A 24377-nucleotide genomic window follows, 5' to 3' on the forward strand; every position below is an offset into this window, starting at 1 on the left:
GTTTTCAGTGTAGAAATTACATTTGTATAATGGAAACCAGCAAAAAAAAAAAAAAAAAAGTTTAATTTTAAATGCTATTAACCTCTGTAATGGATAGGGTGACATCCAAAATAAACAATTATTTTTTATAGCTGCTTCTATAAGTTGTGAAAAATATCGTATTGAACTGACATGGAGAAAAACTTACTTCTTCATGGAGACTCAACAAGCCTTAATAATATAACTACTGCACACGGGGAGAGGAAAAATCAATTGTGAAAAACAAGTGATGGAAGTCTCCAAAGTACCATATTAGAAATCATTAAAATGTTTTCTCCTTCCACAAAACCATGTACTGGTAAATCTATCATCCATGAAAGAACATTCATCAATCAATTCCTACAAAAACATCTTTTCCTCCGGGGGTTCCTGTGCAGAGGTAAAATGGAATACAGCTGGAATTTTTCTATATTTCATTATCGTTACAGCAAATATTTGGTGGGTGAAGTATAAATTCTATAAAGCCAAAGATGGGGAGATCAGCCACCCTTTTAGGAGATACCTCTAAATATAGATCAGCAGGTGGATCATGACAAGGTTAGACGAATATCGGAAGGGTGAAGCTGGCCATGTATTGGCTAGAATGCAGCCGGTCAGTGGAATGTGACCATTAACCTACTAAACTGGCAGATCAGGAAGATACTTTCGAAAAAAACAACAAATTGGGTTTCCACAAAGCACGCTTGGTCAACCATGTCATACATTTGCTTTTCAGCTGACATTTAACAAAAACAAAACAACAAAACAAAAAAAATACAACAACAACCCAATAGATCACATATTCAGCAGACAATATAGCTGGCCAAAGAGATCAAAATTTAATATGGCGACTGTCGTTTATCTTCTGTGTATAGGAAGCTTAAGAGAAGACTGGAGATGCCCTCATCAAGGAACAATAGTTAAGTCAAATTTGAGGATGCTGGACTGGGCCAATCTCGAAAAAATATTACATACCGTATTTTTTGGACTATAAGGCGCACCGGGTTATAAGGCGCACTATCAATGATTGACTGCTAATGGGTTTATTTTCATACATAAGGTGCACAGGGTTATAAGGCACATTAAATGAAACAAAAATCTGATAGCACAGCGGAGGAAGAGGAAGCCGGCACGTTTCCGGCTAGAGGAAGTGCGCGAGCCGCATGAAACCACTTGTTCCGGTCAAGCCCCGTCCTCCACCGCAACTCCCCCGCCTGATCCCTGTATCCCGTCTGAAAGACTGCAATAAACCTACCCTACCACACACCTCCTGACTACAATGGCCATAATGCCCAATCCAAGCAGTGCAGCTTTGTAGCTTACCAAAGCTACGAAGCTGCACTGCATGGATTGAGCATTACGGCCATCGTAGTCAGGAAGTGTGGGCATTCATTCATTTTTCTATACCCGCTGCCGTGAGTGCCGTGTACCACATATCAGTTCTAGGTCAGAAAACACAGCCATACATTAGGCGCACCACATTATAAGGCGCACTGTAGATTTGTGAGAAAATTTAAGGATTTTAAGTGCGCCTTATGGTCCGAAAAATACAGGAAATCAATTGGTGGATGCCAATGGTTTTAGAGGGTTCAAATGTCTATACCCAATGACAAGTGGACAACACGCTTGAATCTTGACTTTTTCACATTAGAGTCTCTTGCCATTTTGATTATGGACTATCAGTTGATGGAGCAAGAAGATTGTGGATATGATAGCGGCAATCGGCAATGACAGAGGCACAAGATCAAGCATGGTTTACAGGGTCCTCCAGGGAAAAAAAAATAATAATAAAAAATATATATATTTTTATATATATTGTAAGGATTTTACCCTGGGGATAGCTCTGGGATCATCCTTGACACCGCCACAGGACACGTTTTCACTTCAATCAGCAGGCAAACAACAGTACTTTATGCAAGTCTGGCCCCTTGCCAGCTTTATTAGAAGGGTTGCAGGATAAATAAAAACATAAGACAGGAACAAACAAAACCCTAAACCGTCTTGTCACTAACTAAACAATCCAGAGTGCCCTGACTATCAACTGGTGGGCTTTTCCTGGCCAGTTAAACTTATGCCTCCTACAACCTTCTACTCACTGTTCACACACAGCGGTTGCAATCTCTTGCTGTGTGTCTCGGCCACATCACTCTTGGGGCCACTCACAGCTCTGGCTGTGTGTTCCTCACCAGGACCCCTGCAGCCCTCCTACAGCCACCTTGCTGTCTTTTGGGGAGAGCACCAACTATTCTGTCTGACTTCCTTTAAAACACTTCCCCTTTCTGCTACCTGATTAATTAGGCCACAGATGGAGCTCCTGTGGTCCCTATTGTATTCTCTGGCTGCTTGATATTCTTTGCCATCCTTCCCTCCCTATGTCTTCATCTCCCAGCAATCATTGCAGCTCTGCCAGTCAGCTCACTCTTTAAGAGCAGTCCACACTCTCCTGCTCTGAGCAGCAGAGATAGGTTCAGCATCTGATTGGCTAAGGCTGCACACACCTCCCAGTTCTCTGCCTTAAAGACAGCATGACAAGTGCAGGGCAAAAACCACATGGTATATGTCTCTTAGGTGGGTGGGGGCTGATTTCAGAGAGGGATTTGGACATAGAGTAGATGGTTGGATGATGTCATTCCCTCTTTTCATGCACGTAAGTGACAACCAAAGAGTGGAAACTGCTCTACATAGCTAGTAAATTACATTTAGACGATTAAATAGGTTGACGAGAAGGAAAGAATGGGCTATGGGGTTAGTTCCCCGAAGTACCCCTTTAAGAAGGAATTTGGACAGGGAATAAAGGGAGAGAGTTACTAATTATAACAGATGGTGGGAAAGGCCAAGATCCATGTTGGAATGCGTCTCTGATGTTACAGGAAATGAGGCCTACTAAGAGTCCTCACTTCCTATTATACTGTAATTTTGCCATTTTAAGATTTTATCAGTACAACAGGCAAAAACCTCTAAATAAATATGGAGCATCCTTCACTGTATGTGTGCCATCATTTAAACTCTCTATGTGAGTTACAAGTTGGAGAAGATTGCTGGCATAAATTATGGTGGATGGCAGACAGTCATGAATTGTTTCACGCCTTGCGACGCTTCATCAGGCCCGTGACGGGCCTGATGAAGCGTCGCAAGGCGTGAAACAATTGTCGCCTTTGTGCACCGCTCCCCTGCAACTCCTGTACCAAGCAATCTGAAGACAACTGATGTGAGTGCTCCGTTCTTCTGCTTCTACTACCGAAGAGTACACGTGAATTATCCTAAGGAGGGTGTTGAAGGCTCTTAGATGGTGTCGGCCCGAGGGAATTTGCCTCTTTTGCCCTCTCTCTACTCCAGCCATATCCATATAACATTAGACAAGCTCCCATAATACAGCCGAAGCTGATGGTAAGGTGGTCAGACATCGCTGATGGAGTCAATTTAACTGCTGTCACCACAGCAATTTTACCTCTTTTTACTACTCTAATGGTTATTTTATTGCTATTAAAGGAAAACCTTGGGATCTCATTTAATTTCTGTCATGTAAAGTTTTTCCCGGCAGCTGTGGATCGCCCGGCCCTACTGTGCAAATAAAGTAAAAAGCCGCAATAAAAGTGGAAAACTACTGACTAAATGTTTCCTTTTTTTCACCGTTTGGACAGCTACGGATCCATCCAAATATCCAAATACATGATATATGAGAATTAAAAAAATTCCTAAGGCCTAAAGTGATGGCCGGAGCAAGCATCCTATATCATATCTCCTGACAGGATGCAGATTGATGGTCCGTGTCATAACAGGATATGCAGATGTTGACCCCTTGTGTTGTCTGTCATCGCTTTAATAAAAATAATTTTCTGTAGGAATTTTGGTGGGGGAGATGGTGTCGTGCAAAAACTTCAATACAAAAACAAGATCACATGTATCAACCTGACCCATCTGCGATATTTAAAGAGGTACTCCGCTGGAAAACATTTTTTTTTTTAAATCAGCTGGTGCCAGAAAGTTAAACAGATTTGTAAATTACTTCAATTTAAAAATCTTAATCCTTCCAGTACTTATCAGAATTTCCTTTCTGTCTGACCACAGTGCTCTCTGCTGACACCTCTGTCTATTTTAGGAACTGTCCAGAGTAGGAGCAAATCCCCATTGCAAACCTATCCTGCTCTGGACAGTTCCTGCAATGGACAGAGGTGTCAGCAGAGAGCACTGTCGTCAGACAGAAAAGAACTTCCTGTGGAGCATACAGCAGCTGATAAGTACTGGAATGATTACGATTTATAAATAGAAGCAATTTACAAATCTGTTTAACTTTCTGTCATCAGTTGATTTAAAAAAAAAAAAAATTTTTTCCAGTGGAGTACTCCTTTAAGTGCTTGCCTGGTTCAGACAACCCATTTCAGGACATTTCATAGACGGGGGTCCTTCTCCTTCTTTATGACCTCATGTCTCATCCAGATTGGAGAAGACCTACAAAGAAAATATCTCACTCTGGATGACCCAAAATATTAATGTATTTTACGGACAGCTCATTGACTACAATGAGCATCATGTACATCTTTATCCTCAATTATGGCTCTATTATAGTCCAGAGCTGCATTTACAATTCTGTTATTTGTTACGGTCATCTATGACACTACTGTGAGCTAACATGGGCCACCACTGTGCATGGCAATTGCTGTTGTGGATTGTCCCCAGCTTCGGTATACCACTGGAAAGGTAACACCACAGTTCCCCGCTTTATTCTGAGGGTTGTTCTAACTATGCGGCTGAAACCGCGTGTGGCCTGTGACATCAACGTCCAAGCCATTGTACAGGAATAGAATAGAGAATAGGAAGACAGTGTCATAACAGGTCAGGTCTTGGGGCTGGTGTATGCGGGGTCCCAGGGCCCTGAAAGACTCTCTTTAAGTATATAGCCCCTGTGGATTTTGTAACTCATCTGTCTAAGGGTCCTATAAGACAGCACGGGCCACACTGAAAACAAGCACCGGTCCTGTACTGGGCCATTACAAGGCTTGAGCGTTGGGCTCCAGTAGACGGTTTGTGTGGCCCTTTCTTGCGATCAGTTATTGCCCACACATCCTTATTACTCAAGGAAATGTGGCCGATGATTTTTAAGCAGGTCAAAACGACCCAATCGGCTGATCGCTGGTGCTCTTACTCTGGGCCTTACCAGGGCTCTTAATCTCCTGAATAGAAAATATTGGTCCTATCAATCTCCAGATCAGTGAACATCCCAGAGTTATATGATAGGAATACAAGGCCTTAGAAGCCATGAGGAATTTTAAACACCACCTGTAGAAGTTTATGGGGCTGTACTCATTGGTGTACATAGAAGAGAGGGGGCCCTATTGCACCGATCGAAATGGGCCATCCCATTATGTAATTGGGTTTTGACACCTAGGAGAAAGGTCTGGTGTTTGCTTTCCATGTCTCCTGGGACAATTCTCTTAACTCTTTATTACTCTCATAGGTTTCAGTCACCCAATAGGACCAATCAGGGCAGGACCCCCCCCCCCTTCTGTCCATGACCCCTATAGCAGCTGAATATTTGGCCTCTATGGTATTTATGTTATGTATATTAAAAAAGAAAACATGGTTTGTCCACTGGATGTAATTTTACAAACTCTTGTCGAGATATTGCTTTTGGGAAAGAATATTTTTCGAATATGGTAAAGGAGACTCCACAAAGAGGCATACGGAACCGCCGTATAGGCGCCATGCACATGACCACAGAACAATAGAACAAAGATATATTCTAAGCTGTCACTTTACTGATGAATGTGATTATTCGGCCAAGCAGAATACTTTTACTTTCTGCCCTGTGAGAGTATTAAAAATAAATCGCATTACATTGTATAAGAGCGGCGCAGAAAGTGTGTGTTATCACGGGGAGAAAAGCTTTTATTCACCTGCACCGCTCTAATGTTCTGCTTTTAAACTTTAATAACGCTGAGTGCGCACTAAGACATTAAAATGCTTTTCCGGTATCCGAAAACATTACGTTATTTATTTCTAATGGCAGAAACCTGCAGTGCAGATGGATAGGAAAATGACAACATCAAAGGCTGTAAATATTATCTGCCCCCCTTCCGCTTTTCCAGTTTGATTGCCTATTTGTCACGTTGAATATTTTCTGATCTTTAAATGAAATAATAAAGAGAAGTCGGCGCTTGTGCTGTTTCATTTATTATACTGCTCTACTGATTATATAAGAATTTGATATTGTTGGCCTATCATTGGAATATCGGATCGGCTAGGGTCCGACTCTGTATAGCGAGAGCTTTGACAAGTTCATTGTTTACCAGGCACAGCTCCATACATGTTGTAGTGGCTGTTCCTGGAACTGCAACTGTGGTGTCCTGGTACCGTATTACATACTGTAACTAGTGTAGAGGTCCACAAAGTCAGAGTAACTACCCTCAAGTAGGGTCCCTCAGGTTTGACAGCCCCTAGTCGCCTCTTCTCAAGTCTAATTCTCTAATGTTAATACCTGTATATATTTAATAATTACGTATATCTAATATAATGTAAAGTACTTACCTTGTTTAGCGTCGCAGGACCTTTGGTCATGTGATCATGTTAATCTCCTCTATGGTATGTTGGAGGACCTTTGGAGGTTCTTGGGTCACGTGTTGCCCACAAGTCTTTGTAATGGTGATTGACATCAGTATTGGACCAATTAGCACTAGTCCAGCCCCTGCCCATATAAGGGAGCTGTAGCCAATTATCGCTCTCTTGGGTTGCTGCTCTCGTGGATGCCGGACTAGCAGGACAGTTCTGCGCAACTTTCAAAGACACGATAGGCCTGAAAAACCTACCGGCCTCAGCAGAACTAAAATCGTGAGTTCTAATCTAAACCCTGCTGATGCTAGCGTGACTACTGGACCGCAACTAAATCCCCTAAATCCAGTAGAACAGCGCACAATACTAAAAGACTCTAAATTGCTAAAGTCCCAACCTTTGTCAATCTCCAAAGTAAGCAGTTGTAGGCATAGAGACTATTCTGTTCTTGAAGCTTGCAGAAACCCTTCAGTAAAAGTTAATCCTGTTTCAGAAAACTCTCCGGTTGTGGACAATCTATTATTATCTACCTCCCTATCGCTCTTGGGAAGGGTAGCAGTAGGACAAGCATTACTGAGGAGCCCTCACCCTGGCATCACGAATAGCAAGGGTTAACAAGCACCCTTTAATAACCGCACAGCTACACTCCCCATACCCTACATCCCCCAGGCTACCACACAATTGTCTGCAGTGTGAATGAGTAAATCATGTGAATGGGTCTCAGCTGCTGTACCTGGTACAGTCATTACAAGATGCATGGAATAGTGATGGGGATGCAGCACTCCTTGCAAGGAGGGGGACAGACCAGATCTGATTTTGATCCTAAGGATAGGCCATCAATATCGAATTTCTGGAAAAGCTTGAAGTTCTAGGACAGTGGTCTTCAACCTGCGGACCTCCAGACGGCTGTCCGGGCATGCTGGGAGTTGTAGTTTTGTAACATCTGGAGGTCCGCAGGTTGAAGACCACTGTTCTAGGAAGAGAAAGAGGAGCTAGCGATCTGTAAAAAATAGATTTTGTGAAGCGCTTAAAGGGGTACTCCAGTGGAAAACAATTTTTTTTTAAATCAACTGGTGCCAGGAAGTTAAACAGATTTGTAAATTACTTCTATTTAAAAATCCAGTACTTATCAGCTGCTGTATGCTCCAGAGGAAGTTGTATTTCTTTCAGGAGTTCCTTTCTGTCTGACCACAGTGCTCTCTGCTGACACCTCTGTCCATATCAGGAACTGTCCGAACAAGAGAGGTTTGCTATGGGGATTTGCTTGTACTCTTGACAGTTCCTGACATGGACAGAGGTGGCAGCAGAGAGCACTGTGGTCAGACAGAAAATAATTCTAAAAAAAAATACAACTTCGTTGGGCAGCAGAGGAGCAGTGAATTAACAGGCTGGAGTAGTGGGAACATGTAAGTATCATTGAGTGGGGCACATGGGGCACATTAAATGGCTATCCGGTGGCAGCTGAAGCAGTCAGCGCTGCAGGATAACCTCGAAGAGGCCATCGTAGGTTGAAACAATCGTATGTCGGGGGACCACTCTATACTGCAATGTGTGTATGAGCCTTGAGGGTATATGTACACGTGGTAGATTTATTGCAGAAATGTTTGAAAACAAAAAGGTGTCCCAGCCTATTTTTGAACCCTGTACATGAACTTGACTTGTGACGTGACTGCTGTGAAAAGCTATAAAGACCCTATACTAGGATCCGTAGGGAATCTTATACCCATCATGGTTGTTCTTATTGTAATAAAAAAAAAACTGCTCTAGAAAGTAGAACATGGTCATCCTAGTGAATGAGACCTGAAACGGCAGTCAAGACGTGCGGATTCAAGCCTTTCGCGACTGATGGCAGGCTGATTTCATGCCCTGTGATGCCCGCACAATAATGATGTCTTCAGGGATTTCCTCAGAGGCGCTCTAGCACAGAATGTCTGCTGTCTTGAGATAGGCTGAGTGCGGCTGAGACTTGGCTGCAGACACCATGTCTTCTAATAGGATATTTTATTTGAAGTAAAGTTCACTGAACATCAAGCGAGGCAGAGGCATTATGTCACATATCCCCACTGCGCAAATCCTGCATTTTACTGTGAAAAGCATTACTGGCATTAGTAAAACAAAGAAAGATTTGTCCATTGCATTCAGCAGCTATAAACAGCGACTAGAATCCTCAACTGTGATAGACAACTCCTGGTAAAAATGATAGAATTGCCGTTATGGTTATCCTGAATGCATTAACCCAACACAGCAAGAAAGTGATCAAGATAAGGACAATAAATGGGGAGTAATGTTATCTTAACGTCAGGAGTGCAGTACAATACTCGGGTGAAAAAATTTTTTTTATTAAATCAACTGGTGCCAGAAGGTTAAACAGATTTGTAAATTACTTCTATTTAAAAATCTTAATCCTTCCAGTACTTATCAGCTGCTGTATACTTCTTTCTGACCACAGTGCTCTCTGCTAACACCTCTGTTCATGTCAGGAACTGTCCAGAGTAGAGCTGGGCGGTATGACCAAAAATGTGTATCACGGTACTTTTGTAAGTTATGGCGGTTCCACGGTATTTAACAGTATTCCCCCCCCCCCAATCATGTGACTCGTGGGCTCTGCTTCTCCCCCCCCCCCCCAAGTTTATCAGCTCTGCGCAGTCCCCCACACCGGCCGAGGTGGGACATCGCTGCGGCTGGTGATAGGCTGATGGCTCTTTGACGTTCCCATCCCCAGGACCGCAGTTGAGGGACCGTGAGGCCGGTAACGGGAACGTCGGAAAGCGAGTTAAAGTTTATTTTGTTTATTTTCGCAGCCTGGACACAGGATAGAACAGTACAGCACAGTGGCTAATAATTATTTGGGGGAGGGGGGGGGGTGAGAATAAGCACTCACGGGTGACATATGATTAGTTCCCCGATGTGGGGACAGCGCGCTGCGGCTGATAATTCATTCATTCAAGGGGGGGGGGGCAACCGGTATTGCGGTATGGGAAAAATTCATATCGTGCAGGAAAAAAAATTCGGTATTCGGTATGAACCGGTACACCACCCAGCACTAGTCCAGAGCAGGAGAAAATCCCCATGGCAAACCTCTCCTGCTCTGGACATTTCCTGACATGGACAGAGGTGTCAGCAGAGAGCACTGTGGTCAGACAGAAAATTTCAAAAAGAAAAGAACTTCCCGTGGAGCATACAGCAGCTGATAAGTACTGGTAGGGTTAAGATTTTTAAATAGAAATCATTTACAAATCTGTTTAATGTTCTGGCACCAGTTGATTTAAAATAAAATAGTTTTTCATTGGATTACCCCTTCAACACACCGTATGTGTCTAGACTTCAAATACCCAAAACAATAAAAAAAATATATAATAATTACGTTTAAATGCAAAAATATTATTAAACATAATTAAAGCATACCTGTCAGATACCACAAAAAAAAATAATTATATGTTACTCAGTACCTAATCCTGGCAATGTACATCTGACATTTCTGCATTTATCACATATATTTATTATAAAAAATCCCTCTTTTCATTAGCTCACAGTGTTAGAAATCCTCTCAGGGGAAGGGGGCGTGTCCATCCTCGAGGTGGTGGGATGTGATTGGTGTGTCTGCTCATGCAGTCTTGTCCGTGAGTCATCTCTTTTCTATGACTAATGGACAAGCCTGATGCTGCTGCATGACTGGTTAGTGTCCTAGTAGGTATGGAGACCCCCTAGTGGTGGGATTTTTTTAAGAACCATATTACAAAAGGTCTTTAATTTTCATTAGTAACAACATTTGAAAAGTTTTTGGATCTGACAATGGCCATTTATGTACAGTAAACTACAAGAAGATATGCAATGAAATAGATAAAACTTACGAGAGGACATTTCCAATGTATGCATAGTAGGAGCAACAGTAAGGAGGCGTCCCATCACAACAATAGGATTTGCAGTCTACTCCACAGTGTGCAAGGCAGGATTCTAGATAAAGAAAGAGACACAGGACGCGTAAAGGAAACAGAATGGTTCTTATACATCTTCAGCAGACATTTCCAAATTATTGTATTTTCATGGTTGTTTTACCAATGGGTCAATTGTATATGTTTTAGGCCCAATATTTCTCATCCAGAGTCAGATTGTAGGCGTGAAAAAGATGTAGTTTCCCAAGGACCTCCACTACCTTGGTGTTGACAACTATCTATGCTTATGCCCAATATAAATTAGCCACTACAGGAAAGGAAGCTCCCACCAATTGCTTAGTTTGAGGAACCTTGACCAACCTTGATCCAGCCCTGGTCCCATCCACTTTGGTGAAGTATGACTGTGCATGTGCAGCCACTTTACTACCAGGAATGGTAATCAGACACCCCATTTCTTGGGGTCAGATATTGGACCCTTACTGATCAGATTATACATTGTATGGTGGGAAAACAACTTCTTTAAATACATATTGATAACTTTGATGTTTCTAATGCCTGCAGGGTCAGTAAGGTCTGTATAAAGTATTTACAAGTATTTTAAACCAAGCCACTTGTCGTGTTCACCTCTACTGCTTCCCCGGGAGGCATGTGCTGCCACGTATCATACAACAGGAATCTATAAACCCCCTATCCAGCTATGACTTAGGGTGGGTTCACACCACGTTTTTGCAATACAGTTTTTTATCAGGTTTTTGATAAAAAAAAAACGGATTCCTCAAAACCTGACTAAACTGTATCAAAACGTGTGTACAAAGTTTTATCTGTATGTGGTCGAAAACCGTATACGGTTTGAAAAATGATGTCCGGTTGCATCCGTTTTTTAGGAAAAAAAAACGTATACGTTTTGAACTTTTCACTCCATTATGAATAAAGTTTCACTTGTTTGATTGAAATTCCAAGAAGAAAAAAAACTGTGCAAAGTCAAAAACCGTATGGTAAAAACTGGATGGAACCGTACACACATACAGGTCTGTATGGTTCCCATTGACTACCATGTTAAAAAAAAATGTATACGGGTCAATACGGTTTTTCACCTTGACCAAAAACTGTGGTGTGAAAAACGGAGACAACCGTATACAATATGGTGCATACGGTTTTGAATGGAAATTCTATGGCTGTACGGTTGCATACGTTTAAAAAAAAAACAAAAAACGTATCCAAAAACTGTATAGAAAATCGTGGTGTGAACCCACCCTTACAACGAGAAAAGCAAATAAACAAGTTTTTTCCTAGCTTATTAAAAATACTATTGAGGACCACCCCAAAATGTGTGTGTGCATGCTCAACGGATGGTGCCACCAAAGTCCATCTGTTTTTTATCTTTTTTATTTTTTTATTATCTTTTCCATTTCTGTGTAGCACCATTGTTTTGATGCTACCAGGGCTTCTCTCCTCTGTGAGGTAGTGATATAATTACTCACTATTTTCACACACAACAGAGAACTATTACTGATACATTTCTCTGCTGTACCCCTCAATGGACACAGTACTGCTGCCCTGCATGTGAAACACAATCTCTCCAGAGTAGTAGAGATACAGGCCATGTGTAACATTTCTGTACTACACAAAAGGGGGAAATAAGGATGTGACCACAGTACTCATGGTCATGTGACGGTATGTGAGACTGGTAAGCAGAAGCATTTTGGCTTAAAGGAGCATTTCAATTTACATAAACACCTAGATGCAGTGTCCAAGGGCTGTAAAATAGCAAAACAGAGTTTACTCACCTCTTTAGGTCCAGCCAATCTCTAAGGCTGCAGTGAGTTCATTGCTTCATCAACAGAATAGGGAAGGTGCTTCATCAGGATGAGTAAACAGAGGGACAGCGGCAGACCGGAAGAGGTGAGTACACTCTTATTTGTTATTTTACAACCCTGGGGCGCTGATTTAGGTTTTTAAAGGGGCACTCTGCCCCTAGACATCTTTTCCCCTATCCAAAAGATAGGGGATAGGATGTCTGATTGTGGGGTCCTGCCGCTGGGGACCGCCGTGATCTCCTTGATGCACCCGGTGTTCATTCAGAGCGTCGGGTACAGCGCCGGAGGCTCGTGACCCATGCCCCCTCAATGCAATTCTATGGGAGGGGGCGTGACGCCCCCTCCCATAGAATTGCATTGAGGGGGCATGGCCATGACGTCACGAGTGGGGCATGACCGTGTCGTCACGAGCCTCTGCCCCTCATCTCCAGTCATCTGGCTTGGAGCAAAGTTCGCTCTGTGCATTGGATGTCTGGGGTGCTGCAGCCGAGATCGGGGGGTCCCCGCGATCAGACATCTTATCCCCTATCCTTTGGATGTCTAGGGGTGGAGTAACCCTTTAAGTAAATCAGAATACCGCTTTAACACTGTACGGTACATTAGTTGAGTGATTCATTTTACTGCTTATAAACTATTTACACATAATTTGTAAAGACTAAAAAACCTCCAGATTTTGATAAAAATGCCAGCCACAATAATTCCGTATTCTGCACTGTTTTGTCTGGTAAAATGCTGGAAACCCAACAGTTCACAGTAAAGTCAACAGGTCTGCTGGCTGCCATTCATTTCTTGCACGTAAGTGATCTAGCCACTATGACCGAATAGAACAATAAAAAACAAGTCACGGATGGGAACCTGGGCTTACTTGGGTGGTGGACCCCTTGGTCAACACTTTTGCCTCCACATCTAATCATATGGTATCTGAACCAAGCTTTGTGGTGCTTATCTCCATCTTGTATCCTTTATAGATTTTTCGGTTAAAAGGGAATTCTGTGTTGACATTGAAAGGTCATTACCATTATAATGCATAACCCTGCTTGGACAGAAGATAGTGCTGATTGAGGACTAACATGTGCTATCACGCCTTTTCACCTTGTGCTCCAGTAAGGCGGAACATTTGCTGTTGGGTTTATCCAAGAGATTATAGATGGTCACTGTGGATTCTAGCCATTGTATACCCCGTGGTTTTCTTATCACTATGGAGAATTGTATAAAAAAAAAAGGGATCTCAAAGGTGGAATATCCCTTTATCCAGAGGGCATTATGTTGTTTTGGAAAAAAGTTATTAGGGTTTGATTTTTCATACCAGTCCATAAAAATATAGAAAAAAAGATAATATATATAGAAAAGATCTAGTCCCCCGCAGCAGAGCAGAGTCAATTTAATGGATTGTGCACAGTAATATTGTTATCTTCTCCAGTAATCCCATTGAGGCCTGATTTCCACTATTTATATACTCAGATGAGCTAGACAAGAAAATTGTCCAATGATCTGTCTCGACAAGAAAGAAATAGGATTATGAAGATAGCAATGTTTTTTTTCGAGAATCAGAATAGACATAATCATACATGTCATTTTCTGTAAATGGAAGGGATATGTCTAATGTATATGGTGGTCTTCTGATTATCCCTCAACACCAGATGTAGGGTAAAATAAGGATTGGGCAGTTGGATTGCAATAGCCTGATTCTTTTTTTTCTTGGGATATACGCCGTGGCCAGCAGGGCTACCAACCTGATTTTTTTTTCTTTTAACTGAACAACTTATCTAAAAAGACAGACAACATTTCTGTTACAAAATGATTAAGACAAGTATGACAAGTATATACCGTATTTATCGGCGTATAACACACATTTTTTAGGTTAAAATTTTTAGCCTAAAGTTTATCTGCGTGTTATACGCCGACAAGCAGCTGCAGTTCAATGATTTAAAGCGGGCTCTTTAAATCAATGAACTGCAGCGGCTTTTGCAGGTGCAGAGACCTGCTGTCGCTGACCGATTCTCTGCCCCTGGCTGTCCTGGGGTCCAGAGACTGCCGGCGCCACTGCCCCATTGCCTCCCCCATCCCTCCCCCATTCTGACCCCGCAGAAGCCCCCAGGAAAGGCAGGGGGAGAGAGGCTGTCGCTGCCCGCTTCACTCCCCCTGCCTTTCCTGGGGTCTAGAGCCCTCCTGCCGCCGCTTCTATCCCCCTGGCTATCGGCGCTGCTGCCCCATTGCTGGCACCGCTGCCCCATTGCCTCCCCCCATTGTCTCCCCCCATCCCTGGTTTTATAATTACCTGTTGCCGGGGTCGGGTCCACGCTGCTGCTGGCTCCGGGGTGGCGTCCCCTGTGTCGTTGCTATGCGTTGCGCGGCGCAATGATGAGTGACGTCACGTTGAAGACATCACTCGTCATTGCGTCTTGCAGCGCATAGCAATGACGCAGGGGACGCCACACCATAGCCAGAAGCAGCGCGGACCCGACCCTGGCAACAGGTAACTATAAAACCGGGGATGGGGGAGGCAACGGGGCAGCGGCGCCGATAGCCAGGGTGGAGAGAAGCAGCGACAGCCTCTCTCCCCTGCCTTTCCTGGGGGCTTCTGCGTCGTCAGAAACAGTGTATCGGGGTATACACATACAAACACACACGCACCCTCATTTTACCAAGGATATTTGGGTAAAAAAACTTTTTTTACCCAAATATCCTTGGTAAAATAAGGGTGCGTGTTATAGGCCGGTGCGTGGTATACCCCGATAAATACGGTAGTTGAGAATACTAATATAAACACATTAGGCTACTGTTACGCCTAGCGCTCCGGGTCCCCGCTCCTCCCCGGAGCGCTCACGGCGTCTTTCTTCCTGCAGCTCCCCGGTCACTCCCGCTGACCGGGAGCGCTGCTCTGTCATGGCCGTTGGGGATGCGATTCGCACAGCGGGACGCGCCCGCTCGCGAATCGCATCCCAGGTCACTTACCCGTTCCCGTCCCCTGCTGTCATGTGCTGGCGCGCGCGGCTCCGCTCTCTAGGGCGCGCGCGCGCCAGCTCCCTGAGACTTAAAGGGCCAGTGCACCAATGATTGGTGCCTGGCCCAATTAGCTTAATTGTCTCTCACCTGTTCCCTGGCTATATCTAGTCTCCTCCCTTGCACTCCCTTGCCGGATCTTGTTGCCTTAGTGCCAGTGAAAGCGTTTTGTGTGTTTAAAGCCTGTGTACCAGAACTTCTGCTATCTCCCCTGACTACGAATCTTGCCGCCTGCCCCCGACCTTCTGCTACGTCCGACTTTGCTTCTGCCTACTCCCTTGTACCTCGCCCATCTAACCCACCAGCTGTCGGAAGTGTCCACCATTGTGCACCAACTTCAGTCGCAACTTCATCTGCAATCATCTCCTCCGCCAGCTCCTGCACCTCCTCCGCAGCGAGTGGCCACTCCTAGCCTCCGCCTGTCCTTGCCGGACAAATTTAATGGGGACTCTAAGTTTTGCCGTGGCTTTCTTTCGCAATGTTCATTGCACTTGGAGATGATGTCGGACCAGTTTCCCACTGAAAGGTCTAAGGTGGCTTTCGTAGTCAGCCTTCTGTCTGGAAAAGCCCTGTCATGGGCCACACCGCTCTGGGACCGCAATGACCCCGTCACCGCCTCTGTACACTCCTTCTTCTCGGAAATTCGAAGTGTCTTTGAGGAACCTGCCCGAGCCTCTTCTGCTGAGACTGCCCTGCTGAACCTCGTCCAGGGTAATTCTTCCGTTGGCGAGTACGCCATACAATTCCGTACCCTTGCTTCTGAACTATCCTGGAATAATGAGGCCCTCTGCGCGACCTTTAAAAAAGGCCTATCCAGCAACATTAAAGATGTTCTGGCCGCACGAGAGACTCCTGCTAACCTGCATGAACTCATTCATCTAGCCACTCGCATTGACATGCGTTTTTCTGAGAGGCATCAAGAGCTCCGCCAGGAAAAAGACTTAGATCTCTGGACACCTCTCCCACAGTCTCCACTGCAATCTGCGCCTAGGCCTCCCGCCGAGGAGGCCATGCAAGTGGATCGGTCTCGCCTGACCCTGGAAGAGAGGAATCGCCGTAAGGAAGAGAATCTTTGTCTGTACTGTGCCAGTACTGAACATTTTTTGGTGGAGTGCCCAATCCGTCCTCCACGTCTGGGAAACGCACGCTCGCACCCAGCTCTCGTGGGTGTGGCGTCTCTTGATGCTAAGTCGACTTCTCCACGTCTCACGGTGCCTGTTCGGATTTCTACGTCAGCCAGCTCTCCCCTCTCAGCCGTGGCCTGCCTGGAATCTGGAGCTTCTGGGAATTTTATTCGGGAGTCCTTAGTGAATAAATTCCGCATTCCGGTGACCCGTCTTGTCAAGCCACTCCACATTTCCGCGGTCAACGGAGCCAGATTGGACTGCACCGTGCGTTATCGCACGGAGCCCCTCCTAATGTGCATCGGACCTCATCACGAGGAAATTGTATTTTTTGTCCTTCCCAATTGCACTTCTGAAGTTCTCCTTGGTTTACCCTGGCTTCAACACCATTCCCCAACCCTGGATTGGTCCACTGGGGAGATCAAGAGTTGGGGTCCCTCTTGTTCCAAGGACTGCCTTCAACCGGTTCCCAGTACTCCCTGCCGTGACCCTGTGGTTCCTCCTGTATCCGGTCCCCCTAAGGTCATTAAGGACTCTGCCTGCCACAGGAAATGCCTCTCCCCCCCTCCCAGTCCCATCAGGCAAGCCTCTGTGTCCCCTCATGGCCCTCGTCCTGGTGTCACACTGCCCCGTGCCAGGTCTCGCCCTCTGCCCTCTCTCCCCATTCCTACTCCTGCTGTTCTGCCTGCCATTGAGGAATCCCTCCATCCTTTCCCGGTGTCCTCATCCCAGGGGAGGCAGTTACCGGACAAAGAGAAGGGGAGACCTAAGGGGGGGGGGTACTGTTACGCCTAGCGCTCCGGGTCCCCGCTCCTCCCCGGAGCGCTCACGGCGTCTTTCTTCCTGCAGCTCCCCGGTCACTCCCGCTGACCGGGAGCGCTGCTCTGTCATGGCCGTTGGGGATGCGATTCGCACAGCGGGACGCGCCCGCTCGCGAATCGCATCCCAGGTCACTTACCCGTTCCCGTCCCCTGCTGTCATGTGCTGGCGCGCGCGGCTCCGCTCTCTAGGGCGCGCGCGCGCCAGCTCCCTGAGACTTAAAGGGCCAGTGCACCAATGATTGGTGCCTGGCCCAATTAGCTTAATTGTCTCCCACCTGTTCCCTGGCTATATCTAGTCTCCTCCCTTGCACTCCCTTGCCGGATCTTGTTGCCTTAGTGCCAGTGAAAGCGTTTTGTGTGTTTAAAGCCTGTGTACCAGAACTTCTGCTATCTCCCCTGACTACGAATCTTGCCGCCTGCCCCCGACCTTCTGCTACGTCCGACTTTGCTTCTGCCTACTCCCTTGTACCTCGCCTATCTTCAGCAGCCAGAGAGGTGAGCCGTTGCTAGTGGATACGACCTGGTCACTACCGCCGCAGCAAGACCATCCCGCTTTTCGGCGGGCTCTGGTGAAAACCTGTAGTGGCTTAGAACCGGTCCACTAGCGCGGTCCTCGCCATCCCTCTCTGGCACAGAGGATCCACTACCTGCCAGCCGGCATCGTGACAGCTACATTCCCACTGCCAGTTGTCTCAGGCAGGGTGAAGCCCATTACTTTGGGATCGCGAATAGTAGGAGAGAAAAACTAGTGCTTGCATCATCTTTCCTCCCGAAAATAATGGTGCCCGATTGACCCCATTGACCATAATGGAGTCATCGGGACCCGTTATTGCCCGTTATAAACTGTCAAAATGACGTCTGTCAAACTGCAAAAAAAAAGAGAGAGTTTGATGGCCGTTATTGCCGGGGTATAACGGCAGTGTGAAAGGGACCTTAGTAGTATTTACTGTTGTGGTTTCTACCGAGAGAATAGTAGTGGCAGTTCAGGTTGGTGGGAGTAGTAGTTCTTTGGGTGTAATAAATGGTGATGTCATATGGCAGGGTGGTCTGGCTAACCTGATGAATCCCCAGTGAGCCCAAGGAACACTTTTGTTAATAGGGAGCCGGCACTAGGTACAAAGTCTTTGAACCCGGGATACACGTGGTGTAGTGTTTCGGGTTGTACCTGTTGTGTTATGTGCAATAGGAAAGGATTTAGACACTTGGATAACTTTCAAACAATGTGAAACTTTACTTATAGTTACAGTGTATGATCCAGATGTTAAGGTCTTTTTGGCACAGGGTTGCAACGTTACAGCTTTTGAGCAGATGTGTAGACAGCTGGTCAATGTGTCCTCTAAAAATGCTTCGATAGCAGATATGACTATACTGACTGACAGTCTCTATGGTGCTTCTCACACTTTTTAGTGGTATTGCTTATGATATTACACAGATGCAGTTGCTGATAAAGGTGCCGTCTCATTATCTCCCATTCTACTGACTAGGACCTAAAATTGTTGACTTAGTGTGGTGCAGAAACTTTGCTCATGGTTTTGCGGCATGTTACCCTATTTGCAGGATGTACACGGAAGAAACTTTTTTTTTTTTTGACATCTTTTGCCACACAGCACTAATTTAGACTGGAAACCCACAAAGAGATTAATGTTTACAGAAGGGTCTTAAGCCTGCTTGAAGAAAGATTGGACTTTAGCCAACCTTTTGGATAAAATGCACTAAAACTCAGCAAAGTTCTGTGATCACTGTACATGCAACCCAGATCTGTCTCAGGTTAGATGACTTTTACAACTGGTATGGTACTTGGTTCTGTGATGCATGCTTTGTCTTGCACAGGTAACTGGTTAGGCTTCTACTCTACTAAATGGGCCTGAGAGGAACACTCTGGCTAGGTGTATACACCTCTTTGGCCTGGCTGACTGGTCTACCTAGCAGGAACAGAGCTAGGACCAGGAACAGAGCAAAACAATATAATCCACCATTGGTGACAGCAAAAGTACAAATATACATACATTTGTAAGACCACAATGTATGCTGTATTAGCAGTGTAGAAAACAAAAGCTCAGTGATACACGTAAACAGATCTTACCCCAAATTAAGACATTTGTAACAGGAATTCATCAACCACACAAAAAATGTTATGAACTGTCTAGGAATTTACAGATGGTGGCTGGGCAACCCTGGAGTCCAGACTTGTCTTGCCATAACATTCTCCCCTCTGAGAGCTGAGCCCAGCAGGCATGTGTATGGGAGGATATGCTGATATAACTATTATGTTGAAGGGGTATTCTGAGTAGATCACTGACCCACTGCTATCTCCAGAATGGTACCCCGACTCTTTTGTTTTAAATTGAGAGGCAACTACCCTGTTTCCCCGAAAATAAACCCTACCCCGAAAGTAAGCCCTAGCAGGATTATCAGGGTGGGCTGAAATATAAGCCCTACCCCGAAAATAAGACCTAGGCCAGGGGTAATCAACTGGCAGACTGCCAGGTGGGGGGCACTGTAGGAGTGTGAAGGACGATGAGGGAAGGGGAGGATGGGGGGCTGTAGCAGTGTGGAGGATGGGGGGCTGTAGGAGTGTGGAGGATGGGGGTTGCGGGAGTGTGGAGGATGGGGGTTGTAGCAGTGTGGAAGATGGGGGGGTGCGACATCCTCCACACTGCTACAGCCCCCCATCCTCCACACTGCTACAGCCCCCATCCTCCACACTGCTACAGCCCCCATCCTCCACACTGCTAAAGCCCCCCATGTTGTTCAAGGTACATACCATAAATAAATAAGCCCTACCCTGAAAATAAGCCCTAGTGGGTTTTTTGTGACTAAAATTAATATAAGACCCGGTCTTATTTTCGGAGAAACACGGTAGCGCATGTGCGCAACAGTCCATTGTCCTTGGAGCTACCAAAGACAGCTGTGTATACTGCTCGGCTTTTTTCGACAGCTCCTTAGAATGAATGGAGCGCGGTTCGAAACAAGAGGGCACAAAACTGTAATGTTGCTTTAATATTATTTTCACTATTTCACATGAGGTGTTGTGATCTATACCTGAAAGTTGTGATCTATACCTGATTTCTATGGTGAGTAAAATACCCTATAGTCAAATGTCTAGACATGAAATGGTATAAAGATATAGGTGGCCTGCTGGGACGAGATTTGTCCCCCTCACCATTCCTCATTGACGAAACAGTATACTGACGGATATCGTCATCTTGGTCTTCATATCCTAGTGGACAGATGGTCGTCATTATAAAACAGAATACTGTGTCATCATTACTTTGAGACTTTATTTGCTTATTCTATTGTTCTGGTCGTCATAGATATTATCAGGTATTGAGGCATCAATTTAGAGGTGTCACGGGTGTTTAATCACATTTATTATGAGTTATTCTTTCTAATACATACCAATAAATGACTGTTTTTAGAATTATCTAAACAAGGGTCTACAAGAGCTGTGGGGCGATTTTTGTTGTCACCATTGTACACACAGGAGATATCATCAACATGATGTAATAGGTTATTTTATAATTATCCCATAAGAAATAGAGAAATAGAAATAGTGCAAAGTGACTTCAAATTGATCTCTAAAATGGCATTGTCTTCTAATAGACCTCTGGGCCCATCATCATGTCAGAGCCTGAGCCCATGGGAAAATACTCTGGTGGGTAAGTAATACCTTAAATATCCCAGCAGAGACTGGCACCTGGGAAGAAGCATCATTGCTGCTTTCTCCAGCTTGTTTTCATAAATCTTTACTTCCAGCTTTGTTCAGATACCTGGCACATAACAAGGAGCGAGCAGCAGCTGTTGTGGTGACTTCATATGCAACTTTTTCCCATGGGAACAGAGGAGAAAGCAGCGTCTCACCTATTTTCATGCTACTCTGCAAGTCCTCAGAGGGTTCACAGGTGTACAGAGCTGCTTATCCAGCGCTAACCATGGAAGTGATATGTGACCAGAAATAATTGTAGGGCTTGAAAGACACATCCGCGAATAAGGTCATAAACACGACAGGTCCCAACTATCGAGATACCAAGAACACGGGATTATAAGGTGAGCAATGGAGGATCTGGGTTATATCAGAGAAAAAGGTGTACTACGAAGGCAAGAGGATGTGTAAAGTCTCATATTGGGAATGTTATCAATCATAGTACTATGTTCCTTTCACATAGAATCCAATAAAATAGTTCAGTTATTGTTTTTGACTCAACAACTGTAATCTGAAAATACCAGAAACAGGACATTTAGTGAAATAACCAATATAAGAGCTCGTGTACATAACAAAGCCTTGTGCACGCTGCATATGAAATCCCTATGGGTCCATATAACAGATTCATAGGTAATGTGTTTGTCGCCGTATGGTGCCATCTTGAGGCACATTTGTGATGCATGTGATGTAACATGCCGTACAGATTCCATATGAAACCATTAGGAAGAAAGCCCATTGCATATGTCCATATAAAACCCATAAGAAAGAAATCCCTCTGTATATGTCCATACAAAATCCATAAGAAAGAAAGTCCTCTTTATATGTCCATATAAAACCCATAAGAAAGAAAGCCCTCTGTATATGTCCATATAAAACCCATAAGAAAGAAAGTCCTCTTTATATGTCCATATAAAACCCATAAGAAAGAAAGCCCTCTGTATATGTCCATATAAAACCCATAAGAAAGAAAGTCCTCTTTATATGTCCATATAAAACCCATAAGAAAGAAATCCCTCTGTTTATGTCCATATAAAATCCATAAGAAAGAAAGCCCTCTGTATATGTCCATAAAAAACCCATAAAAAAAAAGAAATCCCTATGTATATGTCCATATAAAACCAATAAGAAAGAAAGCCCTCTGTATATGTCCATATAAAACCCATAAGAAAGAAAGCCCTCTGTATATGTCCATATAAAACCCATAAGAAAGAAAGTCCTCTGTATATGTCCATATAAAACCCATAAGAAAGAAAGCCCTCTGTATATGTCCATATAAAACCCATAAGAAAGAAAGTCCTCTGTATATGTCCATATAAAACCCATAAGAAAGAAAGCCCTCTGTATATGTCCATATAAAACCCATAAGAAAGAAAGCCCTCTGTATATGTCCATATAAAACCCATAAGAAAGAAAGCCCTCGGCATACTGTATGTCCATATAAAATCCATGGCACTCTGAGGTACAGTATGGCACTTAAGCAGTCTAAAGGCAACATACTACGGATCCGTAAAGGTAGGGGCATATTGTTCCTATAGTGGTGAACAGAAGTAGTAGATACAGACCGGCCCGCTAGTGACAAAAGAAGACACCAGTATTAGAAATGACACATGGTAGGTGGGGGCCTTTTCCAGATTTTGCACTGGGGCCCGGGAGCTTTACGTTTTGACTTTCAGTAATGCACAGATCTTTGATACAGCTGTGTGCATGATACATAGTAGTGGCATATTATGCTTTTATTGTATTTTAGGCTATGAATCTAAAGCAGGTGTAGGAACATTATTTCCTGCCAAAGGTCATTTAGATATTTATACGATCATTTACGGGCCAAACAAAATGATAAACTTAAAAATTTGACCAATTAGTGAAAGCAGTTATAACCGCTATAATACCTCAACAGGTTAGAACCGCTATAATACCTCAACAGGTCATAACCGCTATAATACCTCAACAGGTTATAACTGCTATAATACCTCAACAGGTCATAACCGCTATAATACCTCAACAGGTTATAACCGCTAGAATACCTCAACAGGTTATAACCGCTATAAGACCTCAACAGGTTATAACCGCTATAATACCTCAACAGGTCATAACCGCTATAATACCTCAACAGGTTGTAACCGCTATAATACCTCAACAGGTCATAACCGCTATAATACCTCAACAGGTTATAACCGCTATAATACCTCAACAGGTTATAACCGCTATAATACCTCAACAGGTCATAACCGCTATAATACCTCAACAGGTCATAACCGCTATAATACCTCAACAGGTTATAACCGCTATAATACCTCAACAGGTTGTAACCGCTATAATACCTCAACAGGTTATAACCGCTATAATACCTCAACAGGTTGTAACCGCTATAATACCTCAACAGGTTATAACCGCTATAATACCTCAACAGGTTGTAACCGCTATAATACCTCAACAGGTTATAACCGCTATAATACCTCAACAGGTTGTAACCGCTATAATACCTCAACAGGTTGTAACCGCTATAATACCTCAACAGGTTGTAACCGCTATAATACCTCAACAGGTTAGAACCGCTATAATACCTCAACAGGTCATAACCGCTATAATACCTCAACAGGTTAGAACCGCTATAATACCTCAACAGGTCATAACCGCTATAATACCTCAACAGGTTATAACTGCTATAATACCTCAACAGGTCATAACCGCTATAATACCTCAACAGGTTATAACCTCTAGAATACCTCAACAGGTTATAACCGCTATAAGACCTCAACAGGTTATAACCGCTATAATACCTCAACAGGTCATAACCGCTATAATACCTCAACAGGTTGTAACCGCTATAATACCTCAACAGGTCATAACCGCTATAATACCTCAACAGGTTATAACCGCTATAATACCTCAACAGGTTATAACCGCTATAATACCTCAACAGGTCATAACCGCTATAATACCTCAACAGGTCATAACCGCTATAATACCTCAACAGGTTATAACCGCTATAATACCTCAACAGGTTGTAACCGCTATAATACCTCAACAGGTTATAACCGCTATAATACCTCAACAGGTTGTAACCGCTATAATACCTCAACAGGTTATAACCGCTATAATACCTCAACAGGTTGTAACCGCTATAATACCTCAACAGGTTATAACCGCTATAATACCTCAACAGGTTGTAACCGCTATAATACCTCAACAGGTTGTAACCGCTATAATACCTCAACAGGTTGTAACCGCTATAATACCTCAACAGGTTATAACCGCTATAATACCTCAACAGGTTGTAACCGCTATAATACCTCAACAGGTTGTAACCGCTATAATACCTCAACAGGTTATAACCGCTATAAGACCTCAACAGGTTGTAACCGCTATAATACCTCAACAGGTCATAACCGCTATAATACCTCAACAGGTTGTAACCGCTATAATACCTCAACAGGTTATAACCGCTATAA

General features: G+C 44.1%; 1 protein-coding gene across 2 annotated transcripts in view; it reads right to left on the minus strand.

Moving 5' to 3' along the window:
* Positions 1-24377, minus strand: part of CYYR1 (cysteine and tyrosine rich 1) — a 214946-nt gene that overhangs the window by 32088 nt on the left and 158481 nt on the right. For both annotated transcript variants that reach the window (XM_056559452.1, XM_056559453.1), the window contains one exon: positions 10416-10518. In XM_056559452.1, the coding sequence (XP_056415427.1) occupies positions 10416-10518 (103 nt within the window). The remainder of the gene's footprint in view (positions 1-10415; positions 10519-24377) is intronic.

The sequence above is a fragment of the Hyla sarda genome, chromosome 2, assembly GCF_029499605.1.
Source record: "Hyla sarda isolate aHylSar1 chromosome 2, aHylSar1.hap1, whole genome shotgun sequence".
NCBI lineage: Eukaryota > Metazoa > Chordata > Amphibia > Anura > Hylidae > Hyla > Hyla sarda.